The 23162-nt window shown below is 50.2% G+C and overlaps 5 protein-coding genes across 5 annotated transcripts; 3 read left to right on the plus strand and 2 right to left on the minus strand.

Annotated features, from left to right (window-relative positions):
* Positions 1-250: 250 nt before the first annotated feature.
* On the minus strand, positions 251-2133 carry CTHT_0019210 (putative cytochrome P450 protein; the record flags this gene model as incomplete). Its single annotated transcript, XM_006692346.1, has 5 exons — positions 251-577; positions 634-948; positions 1002-1263; positions 1316-1917; positions 1981-2133. 5 exons carry the CDS (start codon positions 2131-2133, stop codon positions 251-253), a joined length of 1659 nt encoding a protein of 552 aa, XP_006692409.1.
* A 2604-nt stretch (positions 2134-4737) lies between these two features.
* CTHT_0019220 (phosphate synthase-like protein) lies at positions 4738-6440 on the plus strand (the record flags this gene model as incomplete). Its single annotated transcript, XM_006692347.1, has 2 exons — positions 4738-5044; positions 5107-6440. The coding sequence occupies 2 exons, from the start codon at positions 4738-4740 to the stop codon at positions 6438-6440; spliced, it is 1641 nt and encodes a 546-aa protein (XP_006692410.1).
* A 1456-nt stretch (positions 6441-7896) lies between these two features.
* Positions 7897-9360, plus strand: CTHT_0019230 (uncharacterized protein; the record flags this gene model as incomplete). The annotated part of the gene is made up of 1 exon (XM_006692348.1): positions 7897-9360. One exon carries the CDS (start codon positions 7897-7899, stop codon positions 9358-9360), a length of 1464 nt encoding a protein of 487 aa, XP_006692411.1.
* Positions 9361-9591: 231 nt separating this feature from the next.
* Positions 9592-11444, minus strand: CTHT_0019240 (uncharacterized protein; the record flags this gene model as incomplete). Its single annotated transcript, XM_006692349.1, has 2 exons — positions 9592-11222; positions 11357-11444. The coding sequence occupies 2 exons, from the start codon at positions 11442-11444 to the stop codon at positions 9592-9594; spliced, it is 1719 nt and encodes a 572-aa protein (XP_006692412.1).
* Positions 11445-18723: 7279 nt separating this feature from the next.
* Positions 18724-20130, plus strand: CTHT_0019250 (uncharacterized protein; the record flags this gene model as incomplete). Its single annotated transcript, XM_006692350.1, has 2 exons — positions 18724-19179; positions 19927-20130. 2 exons carry the CDS (start codon positions 18724-18726, stop codon positions 20128-20130), a joined length of 660 nt encoding a protein of 219 aa, XP_006692413.1.
* Between the last annotated feature and the right edge of the window lie 3032 nt (positions 20131-23162).

The following is a 23162-nucleotide window of genomic DNA, read 5'->3' on the forward strand; positions in this document are numbered from 1 at the left end:
TTCTTGGATACCCTGCGAATGAATATACGTCGTTGATACCCAAACGGTCTTTTCCATACGAGTCTGATGTTTATCCCTGTTTTGTTGATTGTTCCTCCCTTTGTACATCCCTGCGCTGCCCTCGAAAAGTTTCGTATGGCTACGAGTTCTTTCAGTGTCAGTCTACGAATTCGACAGACCTTTGGAGCGCCATCCCTTCGCAGAACGTCTGCGAAGATTCCAATGGCTTTGTTTTCGGCATCCCGCAAGTCTACCTAGAAACAGGGGTGAGATATACATTGAGCTTCCCTTTCTCCCACAAATTAAATATCCGTTGGTTGTCCATCCAGTTCAAGCTGTCATTCGAGATACGCAGGTCGAAGTTCCATAGAATCCTGGAGAGGATAAGACGCATCTCAATGTACGCCAGGTTCTTGCCCAGACAATTTCGAGGACCCAGATGGAACGGCTGGAAAGCGTCCTTATGGTCATCTGCAAACGCCGGATCGCCCAGCCAACGCTCAGGCTGGAACTTGAACGGATCCTTGAAGTGCTCCTCGTTGTGATACATTGCCCATTGGTGGACGGCAACGACAGTCTGTCTCCGTTAGGATCACACTACTCTTCTCGGGTTCGGGTTCGATATCAACTTACATCCTCCGGAACATAATGTCCCGCAACCATGGCTCCTCCCTCCGGGACTACCCGTGGCAGACCGATCGGCACTGGGGGATACATACGCAGCGCTTCGTCAAGGCAAGCCAGGAGATAGGGCAAGGTGCTAACGCTCGAGAAATTGATCTCATCTTCGGATTTGAAGGCGCCCCTGATCTCGGCCGCGAGTTTCCTCAATGCGTCGGGGTTCGTGCAGAGTAGGTATGTCACGCCGGAAAGAAGGGTTGCTGTTGTCTCCGATCCGCAAATAACAAGGATACCGCTGTTGGCGACGAGTTGCTCGAGAGTGAGACCCTGTGGTGGTTAGTCTTCAACTAAATGAACTTAACAGTAACGATTCAGCATACCCACTCGTCTCTCCTCTTCAACAACCCATTAACGAGATCTGGCCGTTGCTCTCTGATCTGCATACGCCGCTTCAGTTTATCCGCCGCCATGGCGTTATGCTTGGCATGCTCCTTGAAGACCCTCTTCGGAATCATCCAGAACAAGAGCTTCATCAATGGCGGGAAGTGCTGGACCAGGCACTGGAAGATAGTCCCTGCCCGGGCGACATCAAAGATGGCCTTCACCCAGGGGTGATATCTCGAGTTCTCAAGGCAACCAAAGCTGTGGCTTGTCAACACTCTTCCCTACCACGCACGAGGCAGAGACAACCCACCTCTCACCAAACGCCAAATCCCCAATAACATCAAACGTCGTAAAATTATACCACGCCACCATATCAACTGGCACGGTGCCATCCCGTCCATGTTCCCTGAGCCTACGAATTAACAAATCAATGTATCCTTTTATCAACGGCTGCTGCTCCCTCATGCACCGATCACTAAACCCGTGGCTCAGTGCTCTCCTCAAGCGAGCATGTTCCTCCCGCCCAGAGTTGGTAATATCGATTGGAATGTTGTCGACGGGCCGGTAGAACTTCATCCACTTGCCCATTTCCTTTTGTAACTCATGCTTTCCCTGGCCAGCGGCTGCATGTTCACTGCCATCACCGGGTAGGGTGCTGGCGCCAGCTGCTGCCCGATGACCCATTATGTCTTTCCATGCCCTAGGGTCCGCAAAAGCGAGCTCGTTAGGGGCGACACGGACAACAGGACCGTAGCGCCGGTGAAGAGCAAGCATGTCGAAGGGGCGGGTGCCGCGGATGTGGGCGAAGGAGTATGGGATACGAGTCACGCGGTTAAGGAGGGGGCCTGGGAAGTGCCGGAGGGGATGGAGGAAGAGGTTGTAGAAGACGTTGGAGAGAATGTAGAGGGCGACCTGGTCGGTGGATTAGGTCTGGTCATCTAAAAGGGAGGAAACGGCGAGAGAGGTGTGCCTCACGGATAGGAAGCTCAGGCCAATGGCCTGGGCTGGGGTCAGTTGGACTTGGAGAAGTTCCACGAGAGCCATCTTGATGCCACCACTCAAGCAGATTGGGCTGCTGGTGATGGTGAGGCCAGAAGAAGGTAGGAGATCTAGATTCTCGATAGGCATTTAACCGTGGGTAGACTTTTCAGCGCTGAAGCCTACTGGCTCTCCCATCCAGACTAATATACATTGCAGTTGTCGGGGTCTAGCGTCGTCCGACACTCCGGTCTTGATGTGGAAGGTAGTTTATGCGGCTTGCAACTGTGTCGTACTCATGCTGGACTAGTGTTGACTCTTGACCGGGTACGAGTACGAGAGAAGGGTTCGGGTGTGGTCCATGATGTAGAAGAACTGCATGATAACCACACTGGCTAGACCTAACCCAATGATATATTTCTCTCACGATGGGACGAGCCTTAGGTGCAGATGGAGCATGGTCATTTTGTTAGAAAGCAACTAAGTTCGACTGGTTGACAGCATCGATGGAGATATCGGTTTCTACAAAAAGCTGCCAAGGATAGAACATTTCGTATACTAAGGTCTCGAAATCAGCCTAGATGAAACCGAAAACGAGCCCGCATGGTGGAGACCAGGGAAAGTTTCGTGTTAAGTTGGACAAACAGGAATCCTCTGGCATCTGACAGCGTTATCTTTAACTTCATATGGAACACAAGAGAGTTTGTTGTCCGCTGTGTATGGCAGCTTAATTAAAGCATTTGTATGCGATGTAGGAGCCCATTTCATAGCAACGAAAGCTTACCTAGCTATAAACTCTTTGTAGGACGGCAAAATTTTACCAAGCTGTCAACATGATTGCTCACCTTGTTCAATTTCCGAAGCTTTTACATTTGTCATCGGCAATAAATCCTGGCATGAGGTACTCTTCACTTAGGAGCCGCATGTAAAAAGGCAACCCAAGACTTGACATCAAGCCACTGACGAGCGCCGTCAAGCCTCATGCTCGCCACAAGCATGTGTCGTCTCTCCTGTCCGGAACGAGCCGTCAAGTTCGGGATTGAGGGTTTGTGACAACGGTGCAAAACAGCAGCCAAAACTCGAAGAAGGCCTGGCTGTGACGAGCTGATAACGACCAAAAGCGCCAAGAACGTGACCGTTGAAGTGGATCCTCAAGCTAACGGAGTTGCAGGTGTTTCGGGCCGGGAAGCGCGAGGAGAATCGGTGACACAAGCCAGTGACGTCGAGGGCCTTGACTGAGGCACCGAGATCTCGCCCAGTGCCCTGGTGGAGGGCTGTGCGCGCTTGATTGGCCTTTGCTGATTGCCGGCTAAACTCGCGAGCGGAACGGCAGAGGAGTAAAGGAAAAGCCGCAGTGATGTGTTCGCTCAAAAGGCCGCGTTGCCAGTCCAGCTGTTAATGGAAGTCCTGAGCCTCTTGAAGTCATTATCCTTTAGTATAGTTCATCTTGAGCCTTGAGGGATCAGAGAAGGAAGATTCAAAACGTGGAGTGGAAGTTGATGACAGCATCTTTCCAGTGATTGGCCAGAAAGGTGCTCAAAAAGAACTCGTGGACCACCAAGCACCAAACCTGGGTGTCACAGACGTTGCTGTCAGCATCTGACATTCTCAACTTGGATGACCTGGCGAGCCTGGCTGGTTCTGCGTTCTGCGTCGTATATAGAATTGGCGCATCAGCGTTTCATTCCGCAGGCTGCAGATGGAGCTCGAGGCATCTATTTCCCGGGAGACACTGAGACTTCTGAAACACCCTGACGTTCAGAGACGGCATTATCAAAAGTCAGGATGCGCCATTTGCGAGCAAAACACTACCTGGATAGCCTGACGTAAACGGGCCGCAACAGCGGCGCTTTGCCGCCAACCAGCCGGCTGATTGTCCAGGATGACAAGCGAGAGTGCCGTAAAACTAAACGAGGCGAGGAAGAAGTCACGGTGAGTGGGCCAGACCGGGAATTTATCGTGAAGATTTCGCGCATTTGCTCTTCTCAGTGTTGGAGCTGCGACTCTCCGAGACGCGTTGCTTGAGTGACTGCGTCCATTGGTGGGGCTCTGAAAATAACGGAAAACCAAGCTTGACAGGGGCAGCCAGCAGCGGGACCAAGCGGCTTGCTCTCCGGTGCTACAATCCCTGCTTCGGCCAAAAAGCAGCTAGAACATTACGTCCGCGTCGCCCAACTTTCATGAGAAGCAACAAAAGCCACGAGGACATCACAGGCGGCGAAGGCCCGCTGACGGCATATTTCTTGTCTAGTCCCCCGTCTTGTGGCGCTGATAAGCTCGACTTTTGTCCTATCTCTGCAACAAATCGACTCTTCCACGCGAATTTTGTTTGCTGTCCCGTTGTAAAATTTGTTGGAGGGGCAGATCTTCAAAAACCTTCTAAGACCCTGGAAATTCAGAGCCACGTTCTTTACCCCAACCCTGACCTACCCCGCTCCCCAGCCTAAGTGCCCCGCCTAAGCCTAGCAGAAGCGTGTAGGCCCAGCTCCAGTGCCAGCTTCGATTGGATCCAGGATAAACATAACGTCACTGACACCCACGCCCACTTGTCTGAAGAATTAATTCTGCCGCATCTTTCAAACGTTGCTTATCGTGCGGTAACCGATAATAGACGAGACGAGAGATAGGGGGTCCTCAATACCTATCATATCAGCAGGCTACACGACGACGGGCAAGCTCTAACCGGGGGGCACCAATCCTTCCTCGTGTGACAGACTCGACCTTAGACCCAAGGACTCGAGCGCCGCTGTCACCATGCCGAGCCTTGTCGAAGACCAGGGCGCTCCGCCCGGCAGGCTGCTTTTGATCTCGAACCGCCTGCCTATCACTATCAAGCGCAGCGATGATGGCCAGTACACCTTCTCCATGTCGTCGGGCGGTCTCGTTACTGGCCTGAGCGGTCTCTCCAAGACTACGAGCTTCCAGTGGTACGGCTGGCCGGGCCTTGAGGTGCCCGAGTCGGAGGCTGGCCCCATGCGCCAGCAATTGCGCGAGAAGTACAATGCAATTCCTGTCTTCGTCGATGATGAGCTTGCCGATCGGCACTACAACGGCTTTGCCAGTACGTTCCCATCCTTAGGGTCTACTTACTCCTTACCTTCATGCTCACTTCCGTGGTTACAGACTCCATTCTCTGGCCCCTCTTCCACTACCACCCCGGTGAGATTACCTTCGACGAAGCTGCCTGGGCAGCCTACCGTGATGTGAACAAGCTCTTCGCCGACACAGTCATCAAGGATATTCAGGATGGTGACCTGGTTTGGGTCCACGACTACCACCTCATGCTGCTGCCCAACCTTCTGCGCAAGATGATCGGCGACACAAAGAAGAACGTTCGCATCGGCTTTTTCCTGCACACCCCGTTCCCTAGCAGCGAGATCTACCGCATCTTACCCGTCCGCGAGGAGCTCCTGATCGGTGTGTTGAGCTGCGACCTGATCGGCTTCCACACCTACGACTACGCTCGGCACTTCCTCAGCAGCTGCTCGCGCATCCTGGGAACGGCGACGACGCCCAACGGCGTGGAATGGCGTGGCCGGTTCGTGACGGTTGGTGCATTCCCGATTGGAATTGACCCGGACAAGTTCGTCGAAGGCCTCAAGAAGCCGAGCGTGCAGAACCGGATTGAGACCCTGAAGCGTAAGTTCGAAGGGGTCAAGCTGATCGTCGGCGTCGACCGTCTCGACTACATTAAGGGCGTGCCGCAGAAGTTGCATGCCCTTGAGGTCTTCTTGACCGAGCATCCTGAATGGATTGGCAAGATTGTCTTGGTCCAGGTTGCCGTCCCCAGCAGACAAGACGTCGAGGAGTACCAGAACTTGCGTGCCGTTGTCAACGAACTGGTTGGTCGTATCAATGGCAAGTTTGGCACGATTGAGTTCATGCCAATTCACTTCCTGCACCAGTCGGTTACCTTTGATGAGTTGACTGCTCTGTATGCCGTTAGTGACGTGTGCTTGGTCAGCTCAACGCGCGATGGTATGAACTTGGTTTCATATGAGTACATCGCCACGCAGCGCGATCGTCATGGTGTTATGATTCTGTCTGAGTTCACTGGTGCTGCTCAGTCGCTGAACGGCAGTATCATTGTCAACCCATGGAACACGGAGGAGCTGGCAAATGCCATTCATGAGGCAGTCACTATGTCTCCTGAGCAGAGGGAGGCCAACTTCAAGAAGCTGGAGCGCTACGTGTTCAAGTACACGAGTGCTTGGTGGGGACAAAGCTTTGTGTCTGAACTTCTGCGGTGCACTTCCTCGTCAAACTCGAATGCTGCTGCTGCGGCAGCAGCACCTGAGAAGCCTTCTTCATCATTGGAGCCTCCGGTCACTCCAACCACTCCCTCACCGCCAGAGAATGGCACGGCAGCTGAGGAGAGTAAGCAGAAGGATGAAGACGTAAAGGAACTTGCTCCAGAGGAGGTGCCCAAGCAAGAGGGTCAGGCATCTGCTGAGTGAGGGGGGTAGTCGTTGGTGAGAAGGAATGTGGATCATGAATTGTTCTGCTAGGTCGGGTCAAGGTTTGAGATATGCTAAGTGAATGATGAATACCGGGTTTTACCTGGTTGGAGTAAAGGAGGGCTTATATATGAGGTGATACTCCGGCCCCTGTGGATTTTCTTGCTATTCTTTTCTTCGTCGGTCTTGCTTGTCCTATTGTGGTGGGAGTTGTTTTTCATCTTTGAGCACTCAAATCAATGATAGACATTTACCAGCTGCCTAGTTGGTGATGATAAGGCAAAGGAACACAAAACTCTGGGCTTTTGTTGCTGCAAGCCATCCTCCTCTTTGCCTCACTTGAGACTTCCCCATAACAAAAAGTGCGTTGGATTGATGAATTGGTGATACCGAAGGCTGCCATACCTTAACTTCCATCCCAGATATTATCATCTTCGGAGGGTTAACACCAGAAAAACGTTGAGGACTCGATTTTTGGACTTCGGCATCGAACAGGTAAACAGTCCTTGGCTTACATGCCTCGGCTCTTCCAAGTGCTCTCGGGTATAGGAACCCTGGCTATCACCGGCATACAACTCCAGGAAGGTGACATGTTTTCACGGACCTCTGGTTGGATTGTTGACTGTAAATCGGACTAGACGATATCCACAACGGTCTGCTACCTAGCCGTGCATCATTGTCGTGTACACCCCAAACGGTCTGGTTACAAATTTCTTCATCCCGACTGGCCGATCACAACATAGACCTGTTGCAACAGTTCTAAAGTCCCACCGCATGCACGGCATTATTTGCCTTAGCCACTGCCGAGCCGATTCACATCAGCATAATCCAGCGTGACTCGGCGACGTCGGCACTTTTACAGTATCTTGACCACAAACTAGTTAACCACCTATGCACGCCTACCTCAGCAGAGGTAGGTAAACGGCATTAGCACTCCCGCCACGACAGCTCGGGATGTATCTCTGCCCTGCATGCTCGGCCGGAGCACCATCCTAATGAGGGAAGTTGATGCTGCTAACAGTCAGCAACCCTTCATCATGCCCGGTCCACATGGCGAGGGGGAATCGAGATGACTCGATCGTAGACTTAACATGCCGTTGGCAGACATCCTCGCAGGGAAAGATGTATGGCGGGGCATACGACACATTACCTACCTGTTTTGTGCGATGACGATATTTACGGGGGAGATGTAACTGGCTGGCGGTTGCGGGACGAAGGGACCGGGCGCCAAGTGTGGGATGTTACCTTCCAGTCCCGGTTGTGTTGAGGATTGAAGCATGGGGCTGTGGGGGATAGGGAACACGGAGATCGGTGATGCTAATGGTGACGGCCTGAACGGAGATGACAGAGAAGGCGAAAGCCTTCGGGGATATATCAAGAGAGGCTGGCCGTGAGCATCACCTACAGACTTGATCATCACCAGGCGAACATCCAACAACCCTCAGGCAGTATCACCATGAAGCCAACACCCTTCATCCTCGCGGCAACAGCCGCACACGCCCAAATCAAAACCGCCAGTATCATGGAAGAACTGATGGCCCTTAAAGAAGCCGAATGGGATACCTTTGCACAGCAAGGACTCTTCGGCGGCTCAGCCCTCTACCCCAAGATCTCTAACCGTATCCCCTGCATCAACGGTAAAGCCGTCCTCTCAACGAAAGGCAACAACACCTACTCCTGCCGCAACGTTGACCTCCACGCTTTCCTCTCCCATGAAGACCTCGGTTCGCAAGCCAAGGCGGGTAACGACGTCTGGGGCTGGACGTCGCCAGCCGGACGGGAGTTTGGCATCGTCGGACAGCGTGACGGGGTCGCCTTCGTTGAGGTCGACACTAAGACCGGCGCCTTGACATACCTCGGCCGGCTGGACACCCACACAGATGCGACAAACTGGCGGGACATCAAGGTTATTGGCCATCACGCGTACATCGGCGCCGAGTCGCACGATCACGGCCTGCAGATCTTCGACCTGCGCAAGCTGGAAGCCATCCGTCCGCAGGCCAAATCCTTCTGGTGGGACTTCCTTGGCCTGTTCACCCCCAAACCTCAGTTCACCCCCAAGGTGTTCAACAAAACAACCGATATCACCGCTCACTTCGCCGGCTTCGGCGCCTCGCACAACATCGTGGCTCACCCCGAACGCAACATGATCTACGCGGTCGGCGGCCGTTCCGGAGCCAACGCCCGGGACACGCCCTGCAAGGGCGGCATGTTCATGGTCGATGTGTCAGACCCTACAAACCCGACCTCACCAGGCTGTGTCCCACAGGATGGGTATGTCCATGACGCACAATGTGTGGTGTACCGCGGGCCGGATGTCCGGTACCAAGGCCGCGAGATCTGCTTCAATTTCAACGAGGACTCATTGACGATCATGGACCTGACGGATAAGAGCAACCCGGTAGTGGTCAGTCGCACGGGGTACAACGGTGTGGCGTATAGTCATCAGGGGTGGCTGGTGGATGAGGGGATGGAGTGGTTGTTGCTGGACGATGAGCTCGATGAGAGGAGTGGGACGGTCCCCTTTGGCGATGGTAGGACGACGACGTATATTTGGAATGTGACCAATCTAGAGAATCCGATAAACACCGGCTTCTACAAAAGCCCGGCAAGGTCGATTGATCACAACCAATATGTGCACAAGGGGTTGACGTATCAAGCGAATTATGCGTCGGGGCTAAGGATTGTGGACGTATCGGGGGTTGAGATTGACCCGACGGGAGGTAACTTTGAGGAGGTCGGCTTCTTCGATTGTTATCCGGAGGATGATGAGACCGAGGGCAGCTTGGCCTTCATTGGGACGTGGTCGGTGTATCCGTACTTCAAGTCGGGGTACATTCTCTTGAACTCGATCGAGAGAGGTATCTTTTCGTTGAAGTACACAGGGAGGAAAGCCAGATGGTATTCTGGGAAGGATTAGGAACGATATAAGGGAGAGGTACAAATAAATGTTAGAATGAACCTTAAGGGGTCACATGGATGGTGGCATGGTCTCATGGCAACTGTTCCGGTCAGAGTTTTATGTTTATATGTTTCCATAGGACCTAGTAAAGCGGTGTAGTAAGCAGGCAAATGTACAGACCTGATTTACCAAGATAACATCTAAGATCTACATCTACAAGAACCATCAGAGGTCTGGGAAATCCAAAACCTACCTTCTCCACGGCCCTATCCCCTCCTCTGCAAGCGCCAGCTGCGCGAACCTGATCCTGCGGTCCTCCTCATCCAGGGCTTCCGCAGCAGCAACCTGCTCCTCCATCGTTTTAAAGTACGGAGAACCATCTGCCTCGCACTGCACATCCTCCTTTGGCAGCTTGCCTTCGTAAAAGTACTCCCTCACATGATTCGCTACACACCGGGAAGGAACGGCTGTCGAGCAGTGCCCATATCCCTTTACCTCGACGATACGGGACCCAGCATACGCCTGGCTGGCGGCACGGGCTGACATGAGTGGACACACGGGGTCGTATGTAGTTGAAAGTATGAGAATAGGATGCGCTGTTTGGACGACTGAGACACCACGCTTGGGAGGAGAGTAGGTGTGTGTGCGGGGGATGGTCCAGGCCTGCTTCGAGAAGTAGAAGTCAAAGGCGTCTTCACTGAAGAGTGACTGGTTGAAGAACGGGATCAGTTCATCAAGGAGGGCCTTGCGGGTGTTGGGCCAATGGGCAGGGCCAGATAACCCATCGTTCAGGCTAATGACCTTGAAGGCCTCGCCCTCGAGATCAAATGGACTTTTTTGGCCATATTCCAGGAATGCTGGGGTTGCGTTGCCCTTGAGAAGAGCAGCCAAGTTGCTGGCTAGCCTACTCCAGGAAGCGGGCTTGTAGAGTGCTGGAAAGATACCGCCGTACAAGATGTCCCAGTAGTCCAGCACACCATACTTTTCGGCGTTGACATACACTGGCACAGGGTCATCACGTAGCTTGCCGATTTCGCGAAGCAACATGTCTGCAAGCTCCTCCTTTGTAGATGCCAACTGAGCCAAGTCGCACTTCCATTTTCCAGCCTTGATGCATTCTTCGATAAAGCCGTTCCAGACGGCGTCTGTATCGGTCATCATCTCCTTGTCAAGACGGCTTTCATACCAGTCCCATTGATTCGCGACACCGTCAATTACAACTCTCTCAGTCCGCTCAGGGAAGAGGGCTGCGTATGTCTGCCCAAGAAGCGTGCCATAGCTGAAGCCCCAATACCAAAGTCCTCTCTGTCCAAGAGCGTCCAAAATCGAGTTCATATCTGCAGCTGTCTGTGGTGTGTTGATGTACTTTCCATGTGGCCCCATGGTTTCCTGGCACGCTTTTGCAAAGTTCTGGCTCCATGCCCATAGCTCGCCACTATCCTCAACAACCTTCTTATCACGAACGAAGCCAAGCCGCTCTCGTAACTCTGGAGTCTTATAGCAGCTAGCACGTGGGATTGAACCGTTCACACCACGCGGATCGAAGCCAATCAGGTGAACCCCGTCCCCAAGAACATCACGCAGCTTGGCACCGAGACGGTAGACAAACTGTGTGCCAGAACCGCCAGGTCCCCCTGGGTTGAGCAGGATATTGGGGAGAGGTGTGTCGCTCGTGCGGTTGCTGCGCAGTCGGATAAGGGGAATGGTGAAGGTCTTGTCAGAGGACCGTTCGCTGAAGTGATCGATGGGTACACTAAGGTTCGTGCACTCAAGAAGCTCATTGTTAAGGGTACCACATGGTATCCATGAGATGCGCTCTCCCGGGTAGGTAACGGGAGAAGGGATAGACGAAGGAGTGATGCCCAGAGAGTCATCCTGAGCTGATTCAAAAAGGATCAGTTCGTGTGCGGTATTTACAACGAAAAACACAATGAGACACAGCAAAAGATTCCGAATATAGTTGTATTTCTTGTCAACAATCCGAAAACGGAGTTCGTGGAATAAGGCGACCAACCAACACTGCTGGAGGCGACAATATGCGTATTGACGAACGGGCTGGGGGGCAGCCTGGAGAGGGGTTGTTTGGCAGTGACACGCTTCATCTTGGTACCCCCTGCATTTGTCGCTGTCTAGCAACCCAAAGCTGGGGCCCTTTGCCTTCGCCATGGTTTCGATGGCGTTGTTGACAGGACGTCCCTGGTGGCTGGATGTGATATGATACTCTGTGTTGTTGGTGTTCTGCCTTGAGACAGAGACTGTGGTGTGCAGGCGTCCAGCGGTGTCGGCTGGGGCGGGTGGAGCTGGGCTGTGTGGAGCTGCCAGTGGGCCCTTGAGGGTCCATGGGCAAAGCGGGTCACTTCAGATCGGTAATGGGTGGAGCATTCCCGACCCGGGGATGTCGCATCTCGACGTCATTTGTCACCTTTTAATCCGATGGCCATTCCCCCAAAACCGCCTTGAGACCAAAAAGTAAGGATTCAGTTCCTAATTTGGAGCATTGCAATAATGAGATCCATATCCTCAACTTTTGCTTGAGGTTCTGCTGAGTAAGCTCATCGCTTAGTCCACTCGGAGACCCTTTCATTCAATGCCATTAACATTCACCTCCAGACCCCAGGCTTCTCCCGTCCCTTTGGGGCAAGCAGGCTTCAACACTCATGGCAGGGTGATAAGGTGACTGACATAGCCTCCAAAGTCCCATTTTGGTAGTCCGATTACTGCGTAGGAGAATTTGTCCTACATGGCATCAACGGAACTATCGATTTTCTGCAGAATCTGGGATCAATGTCGATTGCAGCCACAGGTGTCACAAACCTGCGAGGCTAGTCAACATCCCCCAACTTCTTGTGTAACTGGTCTTTCTGACTAGCCCAGAAGTCTGCAGACTGCTGTGTTTTTTTGTTGCCATGCCATCCGCTGGGCGGAACTAACCTTGCTCACCAGCTCTGCAGCCCCATGAATCTGGATTGTCATCAGGAAGCCAAGCTCAGCATTCACTCTCTTCACACTGTGGCCCTGCTTGCTTGGCACGCCTAATGTCCTAAATGTCTAGCCCTTCCACTTATCCAAACAGTGTGGTTGCAACAAAGATGTGGGAAACGATCTTGGCATTGGCTGTGCAACAGGTGGTTAACTTTAGCTGCAGGAAGGTTTTGAAAGTCCGATGGCTGTTTGACAGCCGACTCTTGGTCACAAACGTCACAGCGAGAAGCTTCACGATGCTTGACAAGATGGAGGCTATCTATATTAACGACAGCCGATCGTAATGGAGTACGATGGCTTTCATGCTTCCCAAGACAATTGGAGCTTCAGCATTATTGTAGTTTCAGAGCTCACAAACACCACAGGATGTGGCCCGCTTTTGGAATCAAACGGTTTTGCTTCTCACTTCTCCTTGTTCACCAGGCTTCCGCTGCTCCGGCATGCCCGCCGTTTCCCTTGGTTCAACTTGCTCTTGGGAACTGTACAGTCCTGAGAAGCGGCAGTGACATCCACTCATTCGGTATCAAAGCTAGTATTGGTGGGACGGAGATTTGTTTTACTCCATCGACTGTGACAAATGATACCTTCCTCACGACTAGCCTTCTGTGTGAAAAAGAGAGCAATAGAGTCGATGCAGAAGGAATAATCATGACAGAATCTCAATGTTCGTCACGACGAGGGCATTTCATCACGGATTTCCAGGTTCAAGATCTATCAGCGGATACCATCCGCCAAAAAAATCCGTCTTGGACAAACCTGGGGGATAATGAAATCGGGACGGCTGCAAAGACCACTCTGAAATTATATGACCAGTCCGTCGATTTGGATGTCGTCTTGATAACATCGGGAAAACATTTCACTGCTTCCCATCTTGGTCTTGGGTCAGCATCCCCATTCCTCCGAAAACTCAAACAAATGGGACTCATCAATTCTCTGTCATGGGGCATCAACGTTGGCTCGCAATCCGTTTTATCTCCTAGACGTGGAAGTCTCGTACTTGGTGGGTACGATCAAGCTAGCGTTGTTTCATCGTCATTTTCGGATTATCCAATCACAAACAATCCTATTGGAGGGCGTGTCTGCCCTTTGCAAGTCACCGTCCATAACTTGACCTGGATTCCTGACGAGACCGACCGTGACAAAATGAATAAAGTCGATATCATCACGAAAGCCAGCGAAAAACCGTGGTGTATAGAACCGTAAGTCACGACGAACTCCACAGACCCGACAAAGATCGATATTCTCCTGACATCAACTCCTTCACTAGGTATGATAACCTGTTCCGGCTACCTTTGGAGACTATAGAGTCTATCAAGAGATTGTTCAGCGATCTCACCGGCTATCAAGGGAGTCCTGTTGGCCCGCAGGAATACAGTAAGGACTTGTTGAACCTCGAACCTGGACTTGTCTATCCAGCTGATGCAGGGTCCTTTAATGGATCCTTCCGATTTGTGTTGGAGAATAGCCTCGTCGTCGACATCCCCGCTTACGAATTATGGTCACCACTGCGGGGACTCGACAAGGCCGGTGCCTTGGTTATTGATAGACGCTATAATGAGTTGAAAGTTTTCCATGAAGGAAGTCCTGCCCACGCCAGCGTCCTCGGGAAAGCCTTTCTTTCACAGGTAGGCCGATTTTTTCCCCCAATTACTACATGGTTAAAGATCTCAAGCTAATACTCTCACTCGCCTAGGTATACTTGTTTGTTAACTTGAGACTAGAACATTCCATCTGGCCCCACAGAATCTCGATGCTGCTTCCCCATTTCCAGTCTCATACCCAAAATGCAATACGAACGACAGAAGACTTGACCCTAAAGACAAAGGCTTCATTGCCGTCGGTGCTGCAGTGCTTTTCATGCTTGGTGTGATCACTGCTTACGCAATTTGTCGTTGTCAAAAGATTCGTTCTCGGCGGGAGCCAACTGAAGGAGTGACCCATACATTGACAACATCAAGCATAAGGGGAGGCTCACCTTTTGAACCTGTCGTTGCAGGTAATGGAGAGCACAACCCGCAACTTTCTCAGGCAGAAGACCCATTTGCAGGAGCCGTTCCGGGAGGTATACCATTGGTAAATCACTTAGAGAACGGCAAAACCTCAATGAAAAAGGGCACAGCGGATGACACGGACAAGGAGAAACACTTACATCCTAAGGAAATAGAGGAGAAAGAAAATCGGAACTCTGCTAAAGTGCCAGTTTCTGAGTTGCCAGATCACCCTTCTCGAGCAACTCAAACAGAATCGAACGCTCAAGAGCAAGCTGGGCTATCCCATTACTCGGCGACCGGCAATGATGGTTTCTACCAGGAACAGAATGACAGTCCTCAGCCGGCATAGTGAGCACCCTCCTCTCTCTAGATAGACGAAGCTCCGGAGAACTGAGATAGTGAAAGCGATGAAATCAAAGCGCCGATATGAGAGATGTCATCTTAGAATAGCTTAGTTTATATCGGAGGAGTATTGAATGGTGCTGAATGGTATCAGTTCTTGATTTTGGTGTCCTCTGACTGGAATTGATGGCATTGGAAGGAAGGATTTCGGTCGTTTTTGTTCCATGATACCCTTTGCAATAACGTGCAGTTGTCTTGACTATGCGGGGTTATCCCTCCTGTCTGTCACTATAACTTTATTGAACTGTGTTAGGGCATTTTGAGAATATTTGAGGACATTGTGACGTTGTCTTGAGGACATCCTGAGGACGGATAGTCGTCGCCGGGGTCAGCCGTTCCCGATGATCTTTATTCGAACCCTGCAGGATTCGCGTTTCCTCAGACGTGCGGCTGCAACGCTACGGTGCTTGCAGATGCCTAACCTCTGCAGCAGTAAAGATTTAAACGCATCTCTCCTCCAAAGCAACTCTTCAGATCAACTGAAAACAAGCAATTCACAATTGAACTCGTCATCAGCACTTTATCATCAGACATTCTAGTCAGGCCGTCTTTTTGGTCGAAGTCATTGAAGTTGTTCATCATGCAAAATCCCCAAGTCCCTGGCATTCTACGCTTAACTCCTAAGATCCGACGACGCATCTATGAGTACACAGGTGTACGCGAGCGGATAGTCAATCTCTCTAACGTCATGCACAACTTGGGCGCCTTCACCTTCAAAGATGTTATGTGGCGGGACTATGACGCTGGCCCATATTATGGCTTATTGTTATCCTGCCGTGCCATTTACAACGAGGTCATCCCTTTACTATACTCGATCCAGTGGTTTGTCATCCGGTACCAACCGAACAGGACCCTGTCCGCTCTGCGTGCTCTCCGTCCACTCGCCTTGGCGTCCATGTTTTATCTAAAGATCGTCCTTGACCAAGTCTCCTGTCACCTAGAACGTCCAGGATGTGGAGAGAAGACGCATTGCTGTCATCGACTTGATCTGGAAAAGTGCTGTTGGAGAGCTCAGTGCCTAAGAGAGCCACACACGCCCATTGAACCTCATGCACCATCATCTTGGGGCAGGCGGGTATTTGCCGTGATCCTCATCACTGGCCTGGATATCACGATCTGCCCGTCCCTATAAAGGAACCACGTTCTTATTCAAAGGAGATGGTCAAAGAGTGGCACGCGGCAGCAGCTCATCTTGCGGCGCATATAACTCCTGGGAGGCTTGAACTGTCTTTGGTCTGCGATCTTTGACCCGGGGATGAGGATGGCGCGCGGGAGATTCTGGCCGGTGTCGCCCTTCTCCCAAAGCTGAAGGATTGCCATATTCGTCTTTGTGGTGCACCCGACTCGACGCTTAGAGGTCTGGCGCAAGATGCAGTTTCTGAGAGTATTAAGAATAAGAACGCCTGCTCAGTCCCTTACGCCTTCCATCCTCTCCCGAGAAACACACGCTACAAAAAAGGGAACACGGACAACCCATTTTCTCGACCTGCCACGTGAAATTCGCCTACAGATACTTACATACACTGATTTGGTTACCCCTTGAAAACAAGTCGAGTGGAGCAGGGAGAGAAACAATTTTCGGGCTGCGCAAGCACAGTGCGATGGCAGAGAATGGGGGCTTTGCGATGATCGACACAGTAGATGTGCGTTCTTTGGATGCGCAGACAGTCCTTGGAGTTCAGAGGACTGGAGCATTGGCTGTTTCTGCTACCGCAGCCATGCTGCATACTCTTCTACTTGCAAATGCTGTAGGCCACCAACCCCCCTTTTTCTGGTCTGCCGTACGCTCTATCACGATGCCAATATGGTTTTCTATTCCGAGAATCGATTCATTGTTATCGATGGTCCGCTATCCAGTGACGGAGTTTACCAAAGGCATTCTTGGATCAGGCATTACCCGCACGACACATTTGCTGCCAGTTACTTCCTTCGCAAAAAAGTCCCCCTGCACTGTTTACAACATATCCGCTTTTTGGAAGTGGTCTTCTCCAGATTCGGTCATGGACATTGGCCATCGCGAGATCATCCTGCTATGTGTGACTGGCGTCAGACGATCAGTTGGTTAAAGGATAGCATTAACCTGGCCGCCCTTACTATAAGGTTGGTCGTGCCGCATGCCAACGAGTTGTTGGAAATCTATAGCCAATTTCTTTCAAAGGAAGAAGGTGAACAAATTCTAGCTGTGTATAGGCTACTGGTAGAACCGTTCCAGTCCCTGGGGTGTAAAGGCGAACATCCTTTGGCACGATTCTATGCTGATTTCACATGGCCTTGGACATGGGATATATGGGGAGGAGAGAGGACAAGGGGGGAAGAGCATGACCGGATTTTGGAGAAGGAGAAAGAGCTTAACGCTCAGGCTGAACTCTTTGTGATGGGAGACCGGTACGATCGTGTGGTTGGAGACAGGCCGGAACGAAGCGTTTGGACAGTGTCCTGCGAAGACTATTGGTACTGTTAAAAGTTGGCTGTCCTGTTACCAAAGCGTCGTGCAGTTATGGCGATGATTCTCGATCAATTACCGCTTATGTTAGCAGCAATACGCCATAGGCCTGGACAATTCCTTTTCCCATGAGGAGATCTAACATAAATGGAGATTGCCCTATGCTTTCGTCGCTTATCGACACGGCATTATATCCAAAACCTCACTCTAAGTTGGTGTTGATTCCTCGCCATACAGCCACATGGTTGCCTAGTACAGACTTTTCCAGGAATAGCATTGTGCTATTCATCATATATTACATTCTGTTATGTAATTTCCACCTGTCAGAAATGGAGCATGCATGAGACAAAATACATGCCTGCCAAGAACTGTCTAGACATGTAGATGCAATGTGTGATTATATGTCCACTAATATGATTCCAATATAACTGCCAATACTAAATAAGTGACTGATAACAAAAGAAAGTGGACTAAATATATGTAGGCCCAGCAGTAAAGCGGATGACATGATGAAGCTGGCATGATATTTGTCAGACCAAGCAATGGAAAGGAAAGGAAAGGGAATATAGGCAATGGCACATGTGATGAAGGCCATAATGGTGACGCTCACAATAAACACCGCAATCATGACATCTTCTCGTTCGCGACTTGTGGTATGTGATTAATCTTCCAATTTACAACTACTTCTAAGAGACATGAAGGGGAAAGGAGAATGTTGGTGATCCAGATCACGTCAACAAGGTATAAGCAAACCATGGGTGACCCCAGGCGTCAGGTGACGCAAACTATGCAGATGTGGGGGAAGTAGAGAAACACTGATCATTTCACATTGTTTTTGTGGATTGTTACACGATTGTTTGTCATAAAAACCTCCTGCACTTGGAAATACAGTTTTGTTGTTTGACAGAAGGCGTGGTTGTTGGTTTAACAACGTCCGGGGCGAAGGAAAGGGGAACCCTAACCCTGATATTTCCCACCCCAGAGGCTCTCACCAAGACATCACCAAACGGTGAGTAGTCAGCCTTTGGCTCTGCTTGACGATGGCCAGCTTAGTAAACTGTCTTAAAGTATAAAATTCTTGCTAGACTGCTGGCCATTTATTTACTTTGATTGTTGAGGGCAGTACTGCATCCATATCGCGGATGCCGTGCCACCCTTCAAACTGACAGAAGACTCAGACCAAGCTACCTAACATTCACGCTGCTCCTACTCGGAAAGGCTCCCCTTGAAAAAAAAATGTAAAATGGAATTCGCCACCTTCGTTGACAGGATTATGCAGCCATGGTTGGTAAAATCAAGGCGGCTCGGGCGGTTTGAATTGGTCTGAAGTCTTTCAATCTCGTTTTCACCCTGAAGCACCAGGCATTCACCACAAAAACAACGTATCTCGACCATCATCATCACACCTGCTGCCCTAAACACTTTATATGAGACTTATGCCAAGTTCTGCTATAAACTTTGGCAAATTCCTCTCATCGTTGCGTGCCAACCAACCTCATAAACTACTAAGGCCTCATACCTGCTCAACAACGTTCACAACAACCGACAAACAACTCCTTCAAAATGTTTTCTAAATCTCTAAACACTATCGCTATTTTGGCTGCTGCCATAGCTAACTTGAGCAATGCTTCTCCTGTCAAGGAAGGAGTTGAAGCCAACACCGGCCCTCGAATGGCTGCCGCCATCAGCAGCGCAAACATTGATGCTCTCAACAATATCGGCACCATAAACCTGACTCGTCGTAGCAACGATGGTTCCTTTACCTGGTACAACACCGGGTTGGGAGCCTGTGGCCAAGTTCATACCGATGCTGACTTGGTCGTGGCCTTGAGTGCCCCGCTCTTCGACCCTTACACCCCGAACAGTAATCCCAATTACAACTCTCTTTGCAATAGGCGCCTGCGGGCCAATTACAACGGTCGCAGTGTCGATGCTACTGTCGTCGACCGTTGCCTTGCTTGTGCTACTTATGACCTTGATCTCAGTCCGGCTGCCTTCCAGCAGCTGGCCGATCTCAGTGTGGGTCGTATCCAGGGCACTTGGGACTGGATTTGAATGAGTCAATGTTGCTCCAAAATCACCTGGTCACCGATAGGAAGGGTTTGTGCGGTGAATCAATAGAGTTGTGGATTAAAGGACAATGGGAAACTGTGAAGCTGGAACATTGGATGAGTCTGCTGAGTGTAATGAGAGAAGGCAATGAGTTCCAAGCAGAGATCAAAATAATTGGTCCCCAGGAAGGAGGTGCTCAAGCAGGTTTATCTGTTTCACCAATCTTTGGTTCATTTTAGCTAGCTGTGATACATGCTTGTTATCAAATGAGTTGGATACCACAAGCCTTACTCTGCTCACGATGGTTTTCCTTTCCAATGTGATTTTTGTTCACGACTTCATTGTAGGTGTTTGTGCAATTGCATTCTTTAATCTTTGTGAATTATCACATAGATCGAAAGGTTATCTGCACATATATTAAACATTCTTGTTCCTGCATTAGCCATTAATACCCACTGCAGCCCTGTGGTTCCGGAACATCAAACAAGAACTGGTCAACTCAAGCGGATCGTCATTATGGCCAAAAGTAACCGAAAATATGCTCCTCATACAGGCCAACACCCTCCTGCCAACAACAATAATAGAACGGAACATCTCATTGTCGGCACATCCAACTCGTCTTATCGCCTCTCCCAACATCCGCCTCTGTCATGCCCTCCTGCTATTTCGCAAGATAATACCCAACCCTCTCGGCGTTTTCTCATTTGCGGCTAGCACCTCTATGCCGCTGCTGAGCCCACTCCCGCAAAGCTGACCTATCTCTTCAGTGCCAACCTAACCATCGCCGAGCCGGTCAGCATCGGATCTGTCCCCTACGACACGGGAGTTTTGCTCATTATCATTGGTGGTAACTTTTCCGGCCCAGTCCTCAAAGGCAATCATGAAATCCCTGCTCCCACACAACATGTCTCAGGTTAACTTCCAACCAGACAAAATCGGCAGCGGCCTCGACTGAGGCCTGACGGACAGTAACAGGGTCTTTAGCCCAGATGATCTATACACACTGCACACGGACGACGGTGCTACTATTCTGGTGTTTGAGAAGGGCCATGCACCACATGTACACATCTTGTTCGAGACGGCCAGCGAGAAGTACAGGGGTTGAGCCTGGCTGCGACATATGCGATAGGAGGACCAAATGAGGCCGAAGTGGGGTTTGATATTTGGCAGGTGAGTACTGTATGAAACAGTAAGATGCTTTCATACGGCAGTATGGCTAACTTTGTCGGCTCGAATCGGAAAATAGAGGCCCAAACTTTCATCTTGAGTTTGATTGCGATGAAGTGCTTCATTGTAACAGCAGCCACCACATGATGCTTAACAGTGCTACGGCAATTGCTATGCCAAGCACCTTGCGTATCTCCTGTCGCTTTTTGTCTTCCGCTCGTTGACGAAACTGTCGCGCTTGTTGGCACAGATCCTCAATTTCCTCCTGTGTTGGTGGTGGCCTGCTGAGAATGCGATCAATGTCCTCTTGGTTGAGTTCCATAAGCGTGTCTTAACTAATGGTACTATCGAAATATTGAGGTCTTGGTGGCTGCAAAATGCATCGGACGGAGCAAGGCTGGGATCGACGCTTCAAGTCACGAGAACATGAGTTCCTCACAATGGTTTGCTTGCAAGTGTCAACGTGGCAGCAGACTATGTGGCGCAGCTCTGAGCTAACCAAGCCAAGCATCGCATTTGTAGTCAGCAAGGTGACACCATAACCATATACTAGTCAATTGACACAAGATTTATCGAATTTACTGAGTTCTAGAAGTAGAGAACAAGGTAGATGGAGAAGGTTACGACTGCGCCAACCCTTCGAGCTTTGTCAGTTCATACTATTGAGCAGTTAGACCAATGAAGCTTGCTCCGCTTGCAAGCCTAGCTGCATGGCTTCACCGTTCATCAATCCCTGGAGATAATAATACCCAACAAGCTGGTAGTATCCAAGGTGCTTGGCGCTTTTGTGAAGAAAGAATAGTTGAATCCCATGGATCATCCAGATCTCATCTCTATTAAAATATACATGTACATTCGCGATACTACTTCGGATAGATATATTTAGCAGCCTTGGGGGATTCGATTGAGATGGAGAAGTAGAAGGAGCATTTTCATGGCGAAATGATGCTCATCTGTCATGAGTTAGGGGTTATTGTGACGATTTTACAACTTCCCTAGATGGGCTCGAAGGTAGTAGCCAGGTTGTAGAACCTGAGGGACTAATGTCCTCACACAGTAGAGTATGGAATTCACCGGTCACCAGTTGTTGGTTGACAACTGTTTCTATTGCTGACTGGAGGAGTTCTCATCACGGCTCTTGGAACGAGCGATTCTATCTACATTTCTATATTCAAGAGTTTTTAACATGCCTACGCTGTCATTCCAATATCACCAGGTGTTACGCTTGAATATCAGTACTTTCTTTGCATTGATAATTTTCCACTCTTCTGATTGCTGATGTTCTGATCGTAACAAGCCTCGCCTTGAATGGCTACATCCTGGCCGTAACAGTTATGTCACAGTTTTTTTTTATAGAAAAAAAGGATTGTATCACTCCAAGCTTTTTGCCATATAGCTTCAAGGGGCACTCGACCACAGCTATCCAAGAAAGAGTGTAAAAAGCATCTATTTTTGTCAGCCAATAGGTGTACCCCATGGGTGATTAGGTCAGAGCACTCAGCACCGTAAAGGACCGCTTCCCAGTGACTCAAGGCTATCCCTTTCAGGGCAAAGAATCTATCTCTGCTCCTCAAGAACTCGAACATCGTGAAACTGGAAAGCATATAAAAGAAAAAGCCTAACTATATACCATCGAGACCATCTTGGCACGGCACGGCGTGGTTGCGACGAACCAAAGAAGAGCAATAGCGTGCTCTGAGACAGGCAAGCATGTCCAAGGCGGTTGTGAAGTCAACAAGGGCGTAGCGAGGAACACGGAACATGACAATAGTACCAAAAATGAATTTTGCACTAGCAAAGCTGGATGGTGCCTTTAATATCAGCGATGAGTTTTTATACCTGGGCAGCCAATGACCGCACCCACAAGATCCGAAACGTGTACTTCTCGTCTACCACAAATACAGATCAGCCTTCTTGCCGATATGAACTCTTGAATAACCCAGAGGCATTTCAACCATGGTCGTCCGAAGAATTGCATAGCACGACCCCATACGAGATCATACTTATTCGGTAATTTGGTACTAAGCCATTTTTCCAAATAAGTTTTACCTCGCGGAAGTGTTAATTTGAAGATTTTGGACGCATTTTCCGGAGGTAGCAAGGGATCCTTTTCATTGCATTCATTGTTGATAAGAACTCTGGGCCAGATATTTTTACGGCTTCATCTTGCCAATAGGTTTAGAGCTGAAACAACTGCTTCGTCTTCCTCCCCGAGATCAACGACAACGTGATGTGCCTGCCAGTAAATATATGGCACTAATAATACTTGGTGACCTTTCTCGTTTGCGTCGATGGTTGATACACACTGCGTCTGCTCACACAATCATTCCAGGGCAGCGGACCCTGGAAGACAGAGAGGAACATGAAGGTCGTTGGCGTCTGCTACGGCGCCGTCTTGCCACCCAAAGCTGATCATAATGTGGCAAGGTTGCAACTCGCCCACGGTACTGGCGATGGCGATAGTGACGTAGTAGCGAGGTTAGGGATACCGGTAGGGAGTGTGCGGTGCTCCAAAGTTCAATTGCGTCTGAGAGACGTTGGATCTTGAGCATGGAGAAACAAAGTACATGGTTTATGCTCACTACCGCACATGTATGAGAAACAGATATACGGCGCATCGGTATGGTCTTCTGGTCTTCACTGAAAGATCCTGCCAGCGTTTTTCCTTGGGGTCGGAGGTTGTAGTACTCCAGGCAACCTGTAAGAGGTGAGCTAAAGTCATCATTCAGAACTAAATGCAGGACCCTGATTGTTCAACCAGATAGTGTGCGGTTCGTATAAGG

The sequence above is a fragment of the Thermochaetoides thermophila genome (genome assembly GCF_000221225.1).
Source record: "Thermochaetoides thermophila DSM 1495 unplaced genomic scaffold scf7180000011815, whole genome shotgun sequence".
NCBI classification, from domain to species: Eukaryota; Fungi; Ascomycota; class Sordariomycetes; order Sordariales; family Chaetomiaceae; genus Thermochaetoides; species Thermochaetoides thermophila.